The sequence below is a fragment of the Pseudorca crassidens genome, chromosome 3 (genome assembly GCF_039906515.1).
Source record: "Pseudorca crassidens isolate mPseCra1 chromosome 3, mPseCra1.hap1, whole genome shotgun sequence".
Classification (NCBI taxonomy): domain Eukaryota; kingdom Metazoa; phylum Chordata; class Mammalia; order Artiodactyla; family Delphinidae; genus Pseudorca; species Pseudorca crassidens.
Window position 1 is genome coordinate 108,846,450 of NC_090298.1, and position 17,912 is coordinate 108,864,361.

Below are 17,912 nucleotides of genomic sequence, written 5' to 3' on the forward strand. Positions count from 1 at the left end.
AGTCCTAGCCACAGCAATTAGAGAAGAAAAAGAAAAGGAATACAAATTGGAAAGAAGAAGTAAAACTGTCACTGTTTGTCAATGACAGGATACTACATATAGAAAATCCTAAAGATGCCACCAGAAAACCAGTAGAACTAATCAATGAATTTGGTAAGGTTGCAGGATACAAAATTAATGCACAGAAATCGCTGGCATTCCTATACACCAACAATGAAAAATCAGAAAGAGAAATTAAGGAAACACTCCCATTTACCACTGTAACAAAAAGAATAAAATACCTAGGAAAAAACCTGCCTAAGAAGGCGAAAGACTTGTACTCGAAATATACCATGTTCTTAGATTGGAAGAATCAATATTGTGAAAATGACTATACTACCCAAAGCAATCTACAGATTCCATGCAATCCCTATCAAACTACCCATGGCATTCTTCACAGAATTAGTAAAAAAAAAAAAAAAAAAAAATCTTACAATTCGTATGGAAACACAAAAGACCCAGAATAGCCAAAGCAACCTTGAGAAAGAAAAACGGAGTTGGAGGAATCAGGCTCCCTGACTTCAAACTGCACCACAAAGTTACAGTAATCAAGACAGTATGGTACTGGCACAAAAACAGAAATATAGAGCAATGGTACAGGATAGAATGCCCAGAGATAAACCCACACATATATGGGCACCTAATTTATGACAAAGGAGGCAAGAACATACAATGGAGAAAAGACAGCCTCTTCAATAAGTGGTGCTGGGAAAACTGGACAGCTACATGTAAAAGAATGAAATTAGAACACTACCAAACACCATATACAAAAATACACAAAAATAAAATATCCAAATGGATAAAAGACTTAAATGTAAGACTAGACACTAAAAAACTTTTAGAGGAAAACATTGGAAAAACACTCTTTGACATAAACCACAGCAAGATCTTTTCTGACCCACCTCCTAGAGTAACAGAAATAAAAACCAAAATAAACAAATGGGACCTAATTGCACAGCAAACAAAACCATAAACAAGACGAAAAAACAACTCTCAGAATGGGAGAAAATATCTGCAAACAAAGCAACTGACAAAGGATTAATCTCCAAAATATACAAGCAGCTCATGCAGCTCAATATCAAAAAAACAAACAACCCAATCCAAAAATGGGTAGAAGCCCTAAATAGACATGTCTCCAAAAAAGATATACAGATTACCAACAAACACATGAAAAGATGATCAACATCACTAATCATTAGAGAAATGCAAATCAAAACTACACTGAGGTATCACCTCACACCAGTGAGAATGGCTATCATCAAAAAATCTACAAACAATAAATGCTGGAGAGGGTGCGGAGAAAAGGGAACCCTCTTGCACTGTTGGTGGGAATGTAGATTGGTACAACCACTATGGACAACAGTATGGAGGTTCCTTAAAAAAAACTAAAAATAGAATTACCATATGACCCAGCAATCCCACTACTGGGCATATACCCTGAGAAAACCATAATTCAAAAAGAGACATGTACCATAATGTTCACTGCAGTACTATTTACAATAGCCAGGACACAGAACCAACCTAAATGTCCATCAACAGATGAATGGATAAAGAAGATGTAGCACATAGATACAGTGAAATATTAGCCATAAAAAGAAACGAAACTGAGTTATTCGTAGTGAGGTGGATGGACCTAGAGTCTGTCGCAGAGTGAAGTCAGAAAGACAAAAACATATCCATATGCTAACGAATATATATGGAATCTTAAAAAAAAAATGGTACTGATGAACCTAGAGGCAGGGCAAGAATAAAGAGGCAGACATAGAGAATGGACTTGAGGACATGGGGTGGGAGGGGGAAGCTGGGGCAAAGTGAGAGAACTGTTGACATATATACACTACAGAATGTAAAATAGTTGGCTGGTGGGTAGCAGCAGCATACAACAGGGAGATAGGCTCGGTGCTTTGTGACCTAGAGGGGTGGGATAGGGAGGATGGGAGGGAGGCTCAAGAGGGAGGGCATATGAAGACATGTGTATGCATATGGCTGATTCACTTTGTTGTGCAACAGAAACTAACAGTATTGTGAAGCAATTATACTCCAAAAAAGATTTAAAAAAAAAAAAAAAAGACAAAGATCCCAGGAATTCACACTGTAGTGTGGCACCATCTGGCAGTTCCAGTTCCAATTTAGCCCTGTTCTTGTTTCTTCCAAAAGATAGTTTTTGACCCTTGATCATCTGCCACCACACTCCAAATAGAAGGCAGCACAGCTAACACATCCCTCATCATCAAATCTAAACTTATGTAGAGGTTTTTAATAATGAGATTAGGCACCTTTTCATGTTTATTGGACAGTTTCCCCTCTTTTATGAAGTGCTTCTTTAATTCTTTTACCCATTTTTCTATTGGGTGCTCTTTTTCCTTTTTTATTTTTTTAATTTATTTAATTAATTTATTTTTGGGCGCATTGGGTCTTTGTTGCTGCATGCAGGCTTTCTCTAGTTGCAGCGAGTGGGGGGCTATGCTTCGTGGCAATGAACAGGCTTCTCACTGCAGTGGCTTCTCTTGTTGCAGAGCATGGTCTCTAGGCGTGCAGGCTTCAGTAGTTGTAGCACGGGGACTCAGTAGTTGTGGTTTGCGGGCTCTAGAGCGCAGGTTCAGTAGTTGTGGCGCACGGGCTTAATCGCTCCTCGGCATGTGGGATCTTCCCAGACCGGGGCTCGAACCCATGTCCCCTCCATTGGCAGGCAGATTCTTAACCACTGCGCCACCAGGGAAGCCCTAGGTGCTCTTTTTCTTTTGATGGAAAGAAGTACTTTGTATATTCTGGATACCTGTGCTTTGAAGGGTATATAAATTACAATATATTTTACAACTCTATGGGCTTGTGTTCTTTTAAACTGTATTTTTTGGATGAACATGTTTTTAATTTTAAGACAGTTGAATATACCAATAATTTCCTTTATTTTTAGTGTTTTCTTATGAGGATCTTACTTAACAAATCTCTACTAGTGCTGAGATTTTGTTACATAGTATTAGTGTTATTACTTCTATAAAGTTTTGGTATAACACAGATAAGGCCATCCAGGACAAGTTTTCTTTATGGAAAGGTTTTTAAATGACAGACTCAACTTCTTTAACAGTTATGAAACAACTAAATTTTCCTTCTTATTACAGTTTTGGTAAGTTTTGTTTTTCTATGTTTATTTCATCCACATTTTAATTATTCAAAGTGTCTTTCTCTTTAATGACTATAATAATAATGACTGTTTTATGTTTCTAACATTGGTTAGTTTTGCCATTTTTCTTTTTCCTTGATCATCCTCACCAAGAGTTTAGCATTAGTCTTTTAAAAGAATATATACTGCTTTGCTAATTCTTCTTTTTTTTACGTGTTACATATTTCTGCTATTATTTTCTTCCATCTATTTGAATTTAATTTGCTATTATTCTGGTTTCTCAAGAAGCATGTTTAGCTAATTCATTTTTAGCCTTTCTACTTTTCTAATATATGCACTTAAGGCTATACAATTCCTTTTAATCAAATCCAAAAGGTTTTGATATTCCTATTTTCATTCAGTTCAAAATAATCTCTACCTTCCAACAGGTTACTGGGAGGTACATTCTTTAACTTCCAAATTTTGTAATTTTTGTTACTAATTTCTCATTTAATTCTGTTGCAGACAGCCTTCTCTATATGAGTCCAACCCTTTGAAATTTGTTAATAGTTTCTTTATGGCCCAATATATAGTTAACTTTGATAAATGCTCCATGATCACCTAGAAGTAATGTGTATCTTGCAGTTGTTGTTAATTCAGTGTTTTATACAGGTTCATTAGATTAAGTGTGTTGGTTGTGTTGTTCCAATCTTCTATATCCTTACTGATTTGGGGGTGGGGCAGGGAGAATGTGGGTGTATGCTCTCATTTACTGAGAGAGTTGTATTAAAATTTTATATGTGGATTTCTGCTTCTGGTCAAGATGGAGAAGCTACCATTTTACCCTCCTGTCTGAAACAACTGAAAAACTGGACAAAATGTATAAAACAAGGCCACTTAATACCCTGGACACCAGGCACTGAAGGACAGTAATCCTTGAGAGCATAAGAAACAAAAGGGTGAGCCCTACACCATGGCCCCAGCTCACTGCCTGGAGAAAATTTCCAGGAGAATATAGAAAATTCAGAAGATTCTAAAACCTGTTGGGATTAATAAATGAATTGAGCAAGGTTGTTATATACAAGTCATTATAAAACAATTGTATTTCAATACTCTAGCAACAAATAAAAAACAAAAGACCTAAAAACACACTTCATAAAAGACAGTATCCAAATGGCCAGTAAGCATTTGAAAAGATGCTTAGCATTATTAGTAATTATAGAAATTAAAATTAAAACCACATAAAGATACCAGTACATACTCACCAGAATGCCTGGAATGAGAAAAATGAAAAATATCGTGTGTGGCAAGGATGATAGCAATGTCCCTTCTGTGAACACTTGGAAAAACAATAGGCTGACCAGGCTGCTGGAGAGGAGGCCTCTGGGCCTCTCTCATCTTGGTTTAACAAATTCTTCTTGAAGGTAGTGAGACAGGGCTCACAGTTCCTGTGGTGTACTTATGGACCACTATATCCTTTAATTGAAGGTTCTGGGTCCTCAAAGTCAGACAGAAACAGTAGCGTGTATTAAGTTTCCTAGGGCTGCTATTAATACATTACCAAAAATGGGTTGGTTGAAACAACAGGTGAGAAGACCAAAATCAAGATGTTGGCAGGGTGGCACTTCCTCTGGAGGCTCTAAGGAAGGAGCTCTTCCTTGTATCTTCTAGTTCCTGGTGGCTGTTAGTATTCTGCTGCCCACAGCTACAACTCTCTGCCAGCTTCACAGTGCCTTCTCCTCTGTTATCGTCCTTTGCCTCTCTAAGGACACTTGTGATAGCATTTAGGGCCCACCCAGAGAATCCAAAGTAATTGCCTCATCTCAGAATGCTTAACTTTAATTAAATCTGCAAAGACCCTTTTCAGTAACCTTTAAAGTTCCAGGGATTAGAGCTTGATATTTTTAAGTAGTTATTATTCAACCTACTACACTTGTGTTTAGTATTTTCGAAATAAAGGAATAAACTAGTAACTGTGGAGAGATCAGGGGAAGGAGTGGCCCTGAGGAAACCTTGGTGTGTGTGTGTTGGGAGGGTGTAAACTGGGAGGAGGTAGAAGCCTTACCTAGCAGGGGAGTAATATTCTCTGGGTACAGAGGAGCGACTGGGAAACTTTACGAAGGAGTACTAAAGAAGAATTTCCCCTTTCTTTGCCAGGGTCCTAGGATCTGATCCCAATAAATAAATTACTGCACTTACATGTAAATGCACTTCCTGAAAGAGTGGGCAATAGGCATGCTGTGGTAGACCGAGCTAGCTGCCCATTCAATATCCATTCTTTCCTTCTTCACTGAAAAGAATACCACTTTTATCTGGAGGCATCCACTGCTCAGCTAAAGAAGTTCATTTCCCAGGTTTCCTTGCAGCCACTGGTCATGTGACAGTTTTGACCAGTAGGAGGTAAGCAGAATTATGCAAGTGGAGTTCTAGAAAAGCTGTTGTTTTGCTAATAAAAGGGCTACACATTTGCACCTTTCCTGCAAACCCTTCCTTCTTGAAGCACTGCAGTGATGCCCTCAGGTGTAAACGTCAGAATCCATGAGACCGCAACAGAACTGTAGAATCCCCGTACCAGCCCTAAACAGTCTGCCAGTAGACTTTTCTGTTATAAAAGAAAAACAATCCAATAGGGTTTAAGCCACTGTTAAACTTGGTTTGTAGTCGAATACACTTTTAAAAAACTAAACAAAACAATAGCTAGGTGTTTCACAGATACCAAAATGTCAACCATAATTGGACAATTCCAATTTCTCTGGAGACTTAAAACAAAAAATGCCTTCACACCAATGCAGGTCCCAGACTGGTCCTCTTGAATGACTGGGTATATAACCTGCTCCCATACATTAGCCATAAAGTGCAGAGAAGGTTAATTAGATTCTTTATTGATTCCACCAATGTATTAGTAGTTATGGTAATAGTAAATGGTACTTTTACATTCTCTTAACCAAAAATATAACAAATATTTACACTCAATAAAAATACAAAAAGCATACAGAGGCACTGTCTTTCTAAAAGACATAAGTTTAAGAGGTATCAAAAAATAGGAGACAAACATTGCTTGTTACAGGACACTTTACAATCACTGAATTGTGCAGTATAATTGCTATTTGATTATTATGACTCTGCAGTTTTGTTTTTGTCCTTTGCTGATCAGCTCACGTTTCAATTTTAAAAGGTTAAGTACAACTGTATTCTGTGTATCAAAAGTAAAGAAGCCTTGAAAAAGCACAACAGAAATTAAAGATGAACTGGGGTTCAAGTTTAAATTTGAAAATGTACTGTGACACTGTTTTGAAGATTTATCCCTTTGCTATATCACATTTACGGTAATACTAAAGGGATACATCTACTTTAATATCACATTTTTTAGAAATGTATGTATCAAAATAATAATCAGAGTCTTAAATATACAAGGAAACCCTTTCTCCCCTTCTTTTTAAAGGGGAGAAAACACTTTATAAAAATTAGAATTGTTCTTGGATATCTCCATGATTACTGTCAAATTTCAAGCCTAGGAGAGATTCTCAAGGTGGTTATGCAGATGATGACAATGTGACATCATCCTCATGAAAAACCATTTAAAGGCTTTTTCTCCCCAAATATCATACTGCAAGTAACCATTTGGAGAAAGTAAGACTCTATTAAATTACAATAAACCTTTATGGAAGTATATACTGGATTTACTAATTCTCCAAATCTTTCATTATGCAGAGATTTTTTTGTTGAAACTTATTATTTGGCAAAAGTTTGCAGTGAGGATTTACTGCTTCAATAGCCCTGGCAGATTCAGAGTTGTGGTACAATGAGGGCATAGATCTCTTCAGTATACTTATAAATTTATAAAATAAAAACAAACGGGCATTTTGAATTGGAGCAAGTATAGGTTAAGGCTTCTCTTGTTCTAGTCAAGTGACAAACTAAGAGAAGGCAGGAATGTACCGTAAATTAGAATATAAAGATCAAAACGCCACGATTTTTTAAGGGATAAATACATATCAAACTAGAAAGCATTTGGCTTTAGTTCTTGATCAATGTGATCAGCTGATCCAAACACACATTTCAAGCTACAGGAAACAAAGGCAGCTACAGGATGCAAGTCCAAAACCACAAGCCTCTGACTCTCTGTGCAAGATATTATCCACAACATTGAGGACAACGATGGAGAAGGCTCCCATCTGGTTTGAAAGACCTGCTAAAAAAACAGATACTGTGCAAACAGCACATTTTTCCGGGGAGTGGATATAAAATGGTGAGAATAAATACCCAAACTGGATAAAAAGATGGTTGTAGCAAAAATATCTTTCACTTTGTTTTGCTCTGGACATGAAAATAATATTGTCTAAATCAGTGAAAGAAAAATTTATGATCACAGGACCACTGTTTATAGATCAAACCTTTACAGTGTGACTTTCAAACCAGGATTTTTGATCCAGGTTACTTTCCATTTCAATGGGCCAAGAAAGCTATGGAGCCAACTAGCCTCATTCTAACATACCTGGGGTTAATTTCTAAGGCTTAAGTTTCATATTTACAGTTTTTTGCCCATGGGAATTTTTCAGACATGCTGTTTTTCCTAAAATGAAGAAATTATCATTTTGATAGAAAAGATGGACTACTGCCATTTACCAGTTGGCACTGATTTATGATTTTAAAATGAAGGAAATAGGAGGATGATAGAGAGAAGGAAGAGAGAGCTAGGAAAAAATGAGAACTTTTCAAAAGGAAGTAATAAGCCAACTAAATCCTATAAATTCACATATGGATAACCATTCAGAAGTAAACCTATTTTTGGCTCCAAGTTGATTTGGGTAGTACACATTAATGGCTTTGGCTTTTTTTTTTTTTTGGTAGTCACAGAAGTTTATTAACCTTTCACTTGCCTTTACACTAAAAAACGAATGAAAAAATTTAAACTTAAGATGTAGAAAACATCATACTTAATCTTTTTTAAATGCGGAGTCTACCTCATCCAGTAAATAGTCAATGAAATTTTAATTAAATACTTAAGAGTGCCACGCCCAACAGGCTGTTAAATATATATGTCTCCTTCCTCTCAAGGCCTAAAGTGAAAACCAAGAAATAATCACTTCCATAATTCTAGCTCCTCTTTCCCCCACAAAATTTTCAACCAATTATAGACCTTGGTGTGCTAATGAGCTTTACCTGCAGGCAACTGGGAGCTGCAGGGTTTATGAAGATTAAAAACAGCCTTGTGCTGTAAGATGGGGGTTGGGTGGTGGGTGCTGCAGAACACCGCATAAAGCTAAATTGATCTTCATGACTATACCGCCAAAGATAACATGTCCTTTAAAAAAACTCCATATCTGAGTTGTGAAAAATTTTAGGTATGGGTTTCTACAGAGTAGAACTGTCTAGAACTCATTCTCTATTTACTGGATTTATACTTATAGCTACAGTTAGACAGAGAATGACTTTCACTTAAGTTGGTATACATGTTATGTAAGATAAACATTTCATTCTTTGGAAATTAGGGTTGCTACACACCCCATCATACCCCTTCCTTTTCCCAAGAGACTGCTAGGACCCTGTGGTAGCTTCATTTGGCTTTCCAAATCCTGACCAGCAGATGGCAGTATTCTCCTTCCTAACACCTCAACAGCAAAGGGATTCCTGTTCCACTCAAACTGAGACCCCACGTTTCGTTGGTGCTATAGATGGTTACATCTCTGTATAGATCAAACATATCATCCTGTAAAGATGGCTTCAGTTTGGTCAGATCAGAGACAGTTTTATGGCCTCAAACATGAACATCAATTAACAAGAGCTCCCAAATACAAACAAAACCACAAAACTTCAAATAATAAGTTACTTTTCAAATACATAAAAATATCCTTGGTATTGGCAGACATTCTGAATTTGTCTGTTAACCCAAGCTATGGCTTGAAAATACTACCACTACTACTATCTTAAAAATAACATGTTAAAGGAAAATCTATGGTGATATATATGGGGAGGACTCAAGTTTGAATTTGTTCTAGTAACTGTGGTCCCAAGGCAGGTCTGGTGTGCAAAGCGAAGACTGGTATCCAGGCACAACATCCATAGCTGAGGAAACTATGCATCTGCAGGGATTAAATGAAAGGAAGCATGATTCAGGGCTATCTCATTGCTCAGAGTACAGGGATTAAAACCTCTGGGTTAGCAGCAGGAGCAGCGAGCTATTTGTTGGCAACGGCCTGCAGAATTGTGAGTTGGTTCTGCCCACTCCTTCCTCCGTGACTTTCAGTAGACTTCAATCAGGTCAATCCAAAGGCTACACTGCTGAAACCTGTTCATTTTCTGAAAATAAAAGAAACACAGTTAAGTGGTAGGTCAGCATATTAAAGAAGATCAACTAACAATCTAGTTATCTGTTTAAAAAATTAGTCAATTTCAACAAAGAAATCCTCTCAAATATCCCATCAAAGGCCAGATTTTATTGTAATGACATTTTTGACTTCTGATCACAATGAAGGCTGACAATCAACTGGAATTCAGAACTGCTTTTTAACCACTTTATTACTAGATTGTTTAGAAAGATAAAATTCATTTATTGCCAAAATTGCAAAGTTGGTCAAGAGTTCTGCTAATAAGAGGAACTCTATCAAACAGCATGATTTCAGATAATTTGACATTTTGATACTTGGAGTTTCAAGTGTCCATGCATTAGTGTAAAACACAACTCTACCAATGTCAAGTGCCTCCTCTTAAAATTATCCTTTTACGCTGAGCTGCTATTAAATACAATCAGGTTGCCCTCTCCATTTACAAAAAACACACCATCGTATGTAGTCATTTCTTTTTTAACAGAGATTTCTAAAGCAGTTAAAGAAAACATTTCTGATTATGTGAAATACCAGAGCAAAGACCATTCAATGTGTTTAGCAATTCATTTAAGAGCCATTAAGGTAGTTTGTCAACATACCATCTGCTTCGCTATCTGCGTCAGTCACATCTGCTAGTTTAGGATGGGATGGCTGCAAATTATGCCTCTGAGGCTGAGTTACGATCTTCGATGGAACACAGGCCACAGGGTTGCTACTGAGAGAAGCTGGTGGCAGTCTAGAGAGGCTGTTATGCATCATCTTTGACCTCTGCACTGCCACACTATAATCTGGAGGTTTTAGGTGTAGGTGGGGTCCTTCCTTTAGGTCTGCTAAAGAAATCCCCATGTATCCTGGAGGAGTGGGAGGTGGCTCCCTATACCTATCCTCCTTCTTGGGTGAGGTGACACAGTACACTGGCATGAAAAATAAGCAATGGAAATGTTAATGAAAAATATAAGAAATGAAAAAAAAACATACTGAAACTTATTACAATGACAAAATAGAACTTAAAAAGGGACACAGTGAATATATCTGAACACAATGGCAGCAGGTTAAAAACACTTTTAATAAGCTTAATAAACTTGATATTTAAACTTGTTTTTAAAATACATAAATTACATTGGGTTTTACAAACATTAAATAGAATGAGACAGTTGAAGGAGATGACATTGATGACAAGCTTCCTCCTTTCACAGGTCAGACCACAAATCACAGAAGTGTGTGACAAATTCCTCAAGGAATACCAGCCCCAAAGGTGAATGAGTCAGAGACATTTAAGAATTCACCCTGAACATCTATACTCTATTAAATGGGGGGATTTTCATAGAAATGACATTTAGGCCCTCTACTTAAGGGCTATTTCACGTCAGTGCTGGCATATAAACAACTTTAAAGAGGAACTAATTCCTTCAAGGACCTTATTCCTAACCTCTGCTCTGTGATTAAGTGAGAAGAAAAGCCATAATTTTAGGAAATCCACCTTAAATTAAGTTTCTCTGATTTTCAGTGGACATTAAAAATAATGGTGACTTAAAATCTTTTGCCCTAAGTTTGTACACCCTGGGTCTAAGGCAAAGCTTCAAAAAAACATCAGAAATAAGTTAAAAAGGAAGTTCCATGAAATTAAGACCAATCCACAAGACTCACAGGACAAATGGCTCTGAGTATCTTGATCATGTAAGCAACTTTTAAAATACAAACACTATCTATATACAAGAAGAATAAATTTAAAAGGATCATTAAATTCTCCCCTTAGAGAATCAAGTTTGCCCATATTGAAATTTCTACAACTCTACCAGTAAAATCTGCATGTAGTATCAAGGTCAGAAAGGATTTCCATTCCCATCTGAGGAGAATGGAGTGGGGAGGGGGTGGAGAGGTTGTGAAAAGAAGACAAGAATGAAGAATGTTAAGTGATTTGCCCAGAGTCATCTAGAAATGAACAAAAAAAAATTTTTTAATCTATTTTCCCAAATGGATAAGAAGAGAAAGATTTTACACCCTTGCACACACGTGCTTGTATATCCATATAACAGTTACCTAAAAGGCTTTAATAAAAAATCCTTGGAAAAAAATGAACTAAAAAATCCAACCTATAATGAAATTTGACAAGTAAAAAGTATGCTAAAAAAAGCACGTGTCTTTCATATGTTAGTAGTTTAAATTGACATCACAAATATAGTATAAAGAGTTGATTATGATAATATTGACTCAAAGTACAGTCACTCCACATGAAAAAAAAACCCACAGGTGCTATTATATCTAAGTACTTATATAAACTCAAGAATAAGGAAAAAAAATGTATTTGACGGCCAAATACTAAAAGAATACACCAAGAAAGCTGTGCATGGTTAGAACGGAATCCACAAACAGAAGCTGGCACACCCATGATATGTGCTAGGAGGGTGTAATGAAAAATGTTTGGGTCTTTTTTTTTTTTTTTTGGCTGCATCACGTAGCATGTGGGATCTTAGTTCCCTGACCAGGGATCAAACCCATGCCCCCCCTGCAGTGGAAGCGCAGAGTCTTAACCACTGGACTGCCAGGGAAGTCCCTGTTTTGGACTTCTTTATCACACTTTTTCCACCACTTGTACTACCTAAAAGTAGTGTCAGATTCAAAGTTTCTACCATGTATGCAAAAAGCAACTAGGGTCCAAACAATTTATGAGGTGGCAAAGAGAATAATCCCTTTATTACTACTGCACAGTAATGCAATAATATTTTCTTAATAAAACCAAAAAGATCTCAAAAGCAAAACAAGACATATAAAGCTGTCCCCCTTATTAAATTCCTGCATGTCAGCTTTTTCATTTTAAATGGCTTGAATATCTGCCCCAAAGCTCTTGAGAAATCATGAACTTTTTGAAAATAATTTGCATGTGGAGGGAGGAAAGGGAGATTAGAGAAGGGAATTTTCCAAGAATAAAATTCTGGGCCAAGGTCACTTTACCACTTAAATTCTAAATGCCACAGATATGACAAAGAACACACAACTTACCAATCAAGCCCTTTTCTGTACTCGAAGTAACAGTTTTATAAACGGGGTCGATGCCGTCCTTGTGGTCCAAGCCTTCAGATGACTCAGCTGGGGTGCTCTCCAACACTCTCCGTTTAACTGTCCCATAGTTTGGTTCGTATGTATCAGACAGAGAACTAGAGGAAGCCCAACTCTGCCTCATCTGATTAGTCTCTAGGCTTCCTTTACACTGACCACAAGTTCGAGAGCAGACTTTAGGACAGGTACAGGGCTCACAGTCAGTGGGTTCAACTTCAGCTATGGGACCATCCAAATGGGTATGTCGATAAGAGTTCAAAAAATCCCAGCCTTTTGGGTTTGGAAGGCTTTGGAAGTTGTCATGGGAGCTGCTTGAACAGGAAGTCCAACTTCCACGACCACTATCAGCTGCTTCTATAATAATATGCTCGTGAGAAATCTCATCATTGCTCACAGAAGATGAGACAGCTAAATTCTTGATTAGTGATGGCTTTGAGAGTGTCCACCTAAAATTGGAGATACACAATTAAAAGTAATTTACTGGCTTAATGGAAACAATTTCTTCAGTCCATTGCAAGTATTACTGCCTACAAGAGACTATAGAACATGCATCACAAGTGTTTAATGCCAACATAACCTTCTGGAAAAAAATGACACTGTAATCAATCATCACTAAACTTGTACTGGCATTAATGTTAATACTTAGCTCGAAACATACACTGAAGAAACTCAAATACTTAAAAGGCTTCCTCAGAATTTTTCTTGAATTATTATGAAGGATGAGGTTTGAAATGAATAAAATTAAGTATACATTTTCATTCTTGGTCAACATAATGCAACACTAGATTCTCTCCATGCACACAGAATTAAGAATCCTCAATTATAGAAACCATGTTTTATTTTTCAGTGTCTCTGAGGTACCAAGGAAACAGCAACTTCCCCAATTACCTACTACTAAATGAATTCTATCATTTATAGCAAGGGTTCTCAAACTTAGTTTCATGGACCAAATCAAGTGAACAGCCTGTTTTTTTATGGTCTTGAGCAAAGCACGGTTTTTACGTTTTAAAGGGTTTAAACAAAATGGAACAAAATACTCCAAAGATTTTGAGACAGAGACCATATACAGCCTGCAAAGCCTAAAATATGTACTCCTTTAAATGGGCCTTTACCTGCCCACCCCCCAAAAGGTTTGTGACTCCCTGATTTATAGTACAGAGCATACAGAGCAGGGATCAGCAAACTAGAGCCCAAGGGCAAATCCAGCCCTCTACCTGTTTTTGTAAATAAAGTTTTATTGGGACACAGCATGCCCATTTGTTTACAAATTGTCTAAGGCTGTTTTGATGCAACAATAGCAGGGTTGAGCAATTGCAACAGAGAGCTTACAGCCAGCTATGCCTACAATATTTACTATCTAACTTTTATAGAAAAAGTTTGTTGACTCCTGGTCTAGAGAACCATAGTTTAGAAACCCTTACAAGTATGGTGATAATACTTCACTATATCTTAAATTTTTCATATTAAAGTGTACCAGATTCAACAGTATCAGTTTAGAATCAACTTTCTCAGTGCTTTCTGAAGATTTCCATTTTGTCTGATTCTAAATAGAAATTTAGAGTTAACTTTTTTTTTAATTGACTTTTTGCTAGTTGATAATTCTTATTCTCCAAATCATACTTTGAGAGAGTAAGGATCAAGGACTAGTCCTACTCTCCCAATCTGTCTACAACGTGTACAGCACTGAGGGTACTTCCCATTACACACTCTTTTTGAGCAATCTCTAACCTTATAGCTAGAATGCAAGAACTACTTCCCACCTACCAATAGCATCTTCACTTTGAGTTCTTATTGATCGAAAAGATACATGATGTAAGTTACTTGAATCCAGTAACACTTAAAAAATGAGCACCCATATATCTTTCAAAATAGCACTTATTTGCACATTCAGTATAGACAATACATGCTTGGTTCTCCTGTTCTTTCAACTACTCCTTTGGTGGGGGTGGTTTTACGTTCAAATTAGGGAGCACTGCTTGCAGTGGCCACTCAGCTTGGGTTTTGTGATGTGAACACAGGCAAGGATGTTTACCCAGGGCCAGGCTGACTATGGTCTCCTATCCCTGAGGAGTGCTCTGTCTTTTCAAATGCTCCAGTGGATTCAGGGACTGCCACAGCCTGGGAGGAACACCGTTCATCCTGTAGAGCTGCAGACATGGAGTCAACAGAGCAATTGCTCACAATGCTGGACCGTGAAGAAATCTCACTATGGCTGGAGTCAGACAAGTTGTCAGATTTAGCTGATGGTATAAGTGTATAACCTGAATGAGAGAAGACAACTGATCAAACTACAAAACAAAGGAACGGGAGTGGGGAGGGTCAGGGAGAGGACAAAGAAAAATATAAAAAGAACAAAACATAAAGTGAGTATCAATGTCAATTTCCATCTATGTAGATGTAATGGTGCCGATTTTCTGTACATGTTCCTTTACATATCCATTCACCTACCTACCCACACGGCACCAATCTAATTCCAAATTCAAGAAATAGAAAGCCAAAACCCAGTATTACTGAGAAAACTAGTTCAAAGGTAAATCTGCCCCAGGCTCTCACATAGCTACAAGCATTTAATAAAACAAGAGGCATTAAATATATTACAAAACATTAAACTTGAACTTCTCAACTTCTTTTTAACCCTATGTCCCCTCCCCTTTGATTAATATAAATATTTCAAGGCCTGACCTGAGTGTCCAAAACACCACCTCGAGGCAGGGGTAGGTAAGGGGAGTCAGGACTCAAGGGAAAGAATTTTATTTTTGTTTTTTCAAACTGCAAATACCCTAGATATTTTGCTTCTGTCACCTAAGAAGTCTTGCCTCAAGTTAAAAGCCATTGTTTTAGTATTTTTAAATAAATTGTTTTAGATTTGGACTTACTCTTATACCTAGTTTCCTTTTTCTTCACCAATTTAGCAGAACATTACATTAAACAGCTGAACTGACAGATTTACAAGAATGTAACATGAAAAAACCCAGCATCTACCTGTTTTAAATTGCTCTATGACTTACTGCACAGCAGATATAGCTAGAGATTTTCTTTAGCATTCTCTGGAATGAAGGGGTGGAGATGGAGTAAGGTGGAAGGTTCCAAAAACAAATCTGCAGCATGATAGTTAATGTACACAATCGTCTGTTTGGGTAACTGTTAGAAAAGTAACCAAACTTCTTTTGTTGAGAAATAAAGAAAATGCTGTAGTAATCCCAGCAAGGAGTAGGTCTCAAAGAAGTAAACAATTATCTTCTTGTTCACTGAGAGAAGAATGAGGTTGATTAGGTGCATGACCTTTGGGTCCATTCCTAGAAATCTCAAGAAGAACTATAGGCTTTAGACTCACATATAGCTCAAGCTATTACAAAAAAACTGTTGAATAATAACTTTATTAATTAGTGTCATTAACTATTTCAAAAACAAAAATTAAGACTCAGAAAATGTGTGATCTGCATTTGGCTTTTGTGCCAGGCACAGGACAAGCCAAGGAAAGTCAGTCTCTTGACTCCCACCCCAGTTCTCTGATCTTGGGATCACTGCTATTTCTCAGTGCCCTTCATGAAGTGATCGGTCAATTTTCAAGAGGACCAAGAAAATGGATGTGGTAAATAAACTAAAAAAAATTCAAAAATTCCTCCTCAAAAGAAAAAGTCATTGTTCTTTTATCCTGGGGGATAGACTTGCTTTACTGTTTTAAAAATAATTTCATTCTTACGTCTGTTAGATCAGTACTTGTCAAATATAATTAACTGTAAGAATTACCTGGAAGGCTTATTAAAATACACATTCTTGGGCCTATTTCTGGCAATTCAAACTTACAAGGTCTGCAGTGGGACACAGTAAGTTTTTAACAAGTTTCCCAGATGTTTTTGAACCTGCTATGTTAGACTATCTCCTCCCTCCTCTGATCAGAGTATATATGAAAAGTGAATGATATAAAAAAGTTTATGTGGACAAGATACAGTTTCTTGCCTTCCAAACATTTCACTTTAGCTTGTAAAGTAGTTGCAATAATAAGATAGCAACACAATTATCTAAGGCAAAGGTTCTGATCAGATTGTTACTGGGGGATTTAATGTAAAAGTAAACACTGGTTCCTAAAAAGCCTCCTCTACTTATTGCACTCACAGACCCAACTGCTACCAGCAGGAAATAAAGCCAACTACAGAAAACAAGAGTAATTAAGTTTACTAACATTAGCAAAATAACATATGTACAAATAAGGCACTTTAAACGGATATGATTTTGTTGTTGGAGGACCTGTAACACTAATCATAAAATGCTCATAAATAGTATTTTAGTAAGTTGTCTGTCTGAGCCTTATTTGACAAATGACTTAATTTAAGCTACATTTACATTAATAAATGAAAACAAATTTCACACTAAAATAAAGTAAGGAACTTCATCAGAGTGTCTTTCTCCTTTTAGACTTGAATCGCGTATAGAAGCAGTTTAAAGTGTTACTGTTGCCTCGGCTATTTGAATTGAAGATGTCATTCCCTTTCTCATCTTTGATGTTGCTTCCAACATCCTTCACTTTCTCACAGCTTTCTGTAGCTTGATTGAGATCTGCGTCCTCTTTTTTGCTGTTGGCTAGTCTCTCCCTTGAAAGAGTTCTTTCCCTAAATCTTCTAAACGGGGATGTCATTCTTTTTCTGGCTGTGGTCTCACAACTTGTCCTGTCTCTATTCTCCTCAGTGGCCTTCTCGGTCCTGTCTGTTCTTTTGGCTGTGCTCCTGGTAATCTGTTGGATTTTCTTTTGCAAGTAAACCCCACCTATTCCGGGGCAGCTGTGGCCACTGATCTTGGTGCTGGACTCACGGGGAGGGGATGAGGAAGACCCTGAGAGGCGCAGCAGGATGCTGTGATCAGATATGATACTGCCAACTGGAGGGAGAGATGCAAAAACCCTGTCATGGTCAATTAATTCTTTCCAATGAATCACAATTAGCCTGGTTTTATAACATTTCACTATTAAAAAATTCTAACATCTTGACAATATCTGAAAAATTGAAATCTAGCAACATATTTTTTAATGCATGGAGACTCTACTATATAGCATAAACAAGACAGAACACAGGAGAAAGGTTACCTTGATCAGAATAAGCTGGTAATAAAAAATTGCTGAAAGTAACCCAAGCTGGTAAAATCATAAGCCAAAATATGACAAGAGTAGCAAATAACCAGAATTATTTCTCAAAGTAACTATGTCTAGAATTTTCAGGTAGATTCTACTAAGAAAAAGCTTAGCAAAAATCAGATAGGACATATAAATAGTATATACAATAGATGTATTTATAAAGCACAATTTCTGATTCTATTTTCTCTACAACGCAGAGAAGTTGCCTGCCTGAAGCACTGGGGAAGATAAAGGTTAAGGCCTCTTGATGTCTCACTTTTTC

The 17,912-nt window shown here is 37.0% G+C and overlaps 1 protein-coding gene across 8 annotated transcripts in view; it reads right to left on the reverse strand.

Annotated features, from left to right (window-relative positions):
• Positions 1-7,971: 7,971 nt before the first annotated feature.
• Positions 7,972-17,912, reverse strand: part of RAPGEF6 (Rap guanine nucleotide exchange factor 6) — a 217,613-nt gene continuing 207,672 nt past the window's right edge. For 5 of the 8 annotated variants that reach the window (XM_067731647.1, XM_067731645.1, XM_067731644.1 and 2 more), the window contains 4 exons: positions 14,555-14,783; positions 12,466-12,968; positions 10,065-10,379; positions 7,972-9,439 (listed from right to left, as the gene is read on the reverse strand). In XM_067731647.1, the coding sequence (XP_067587748.1) occupies positions 9,414-9,439; positions 10,065-10,379; positions 12,466-12,968; positions 14,555-14,783 (1,073 nt within the window). In that variant the 3' untranslated portion in view covers positions 7,972-9,413. Of the gene's footprint in view, positions 9,440-10,064; positions 10,380-12,465; positions 12,969-14,554; positions 14,784-16,679; positions 17,398-17,912 lie in introns of those variants that run through there. The other 3 variants (XM_067731651.1, XM_067731650.1, XM_067731648.1) reach the window with 2 other exon arrangements.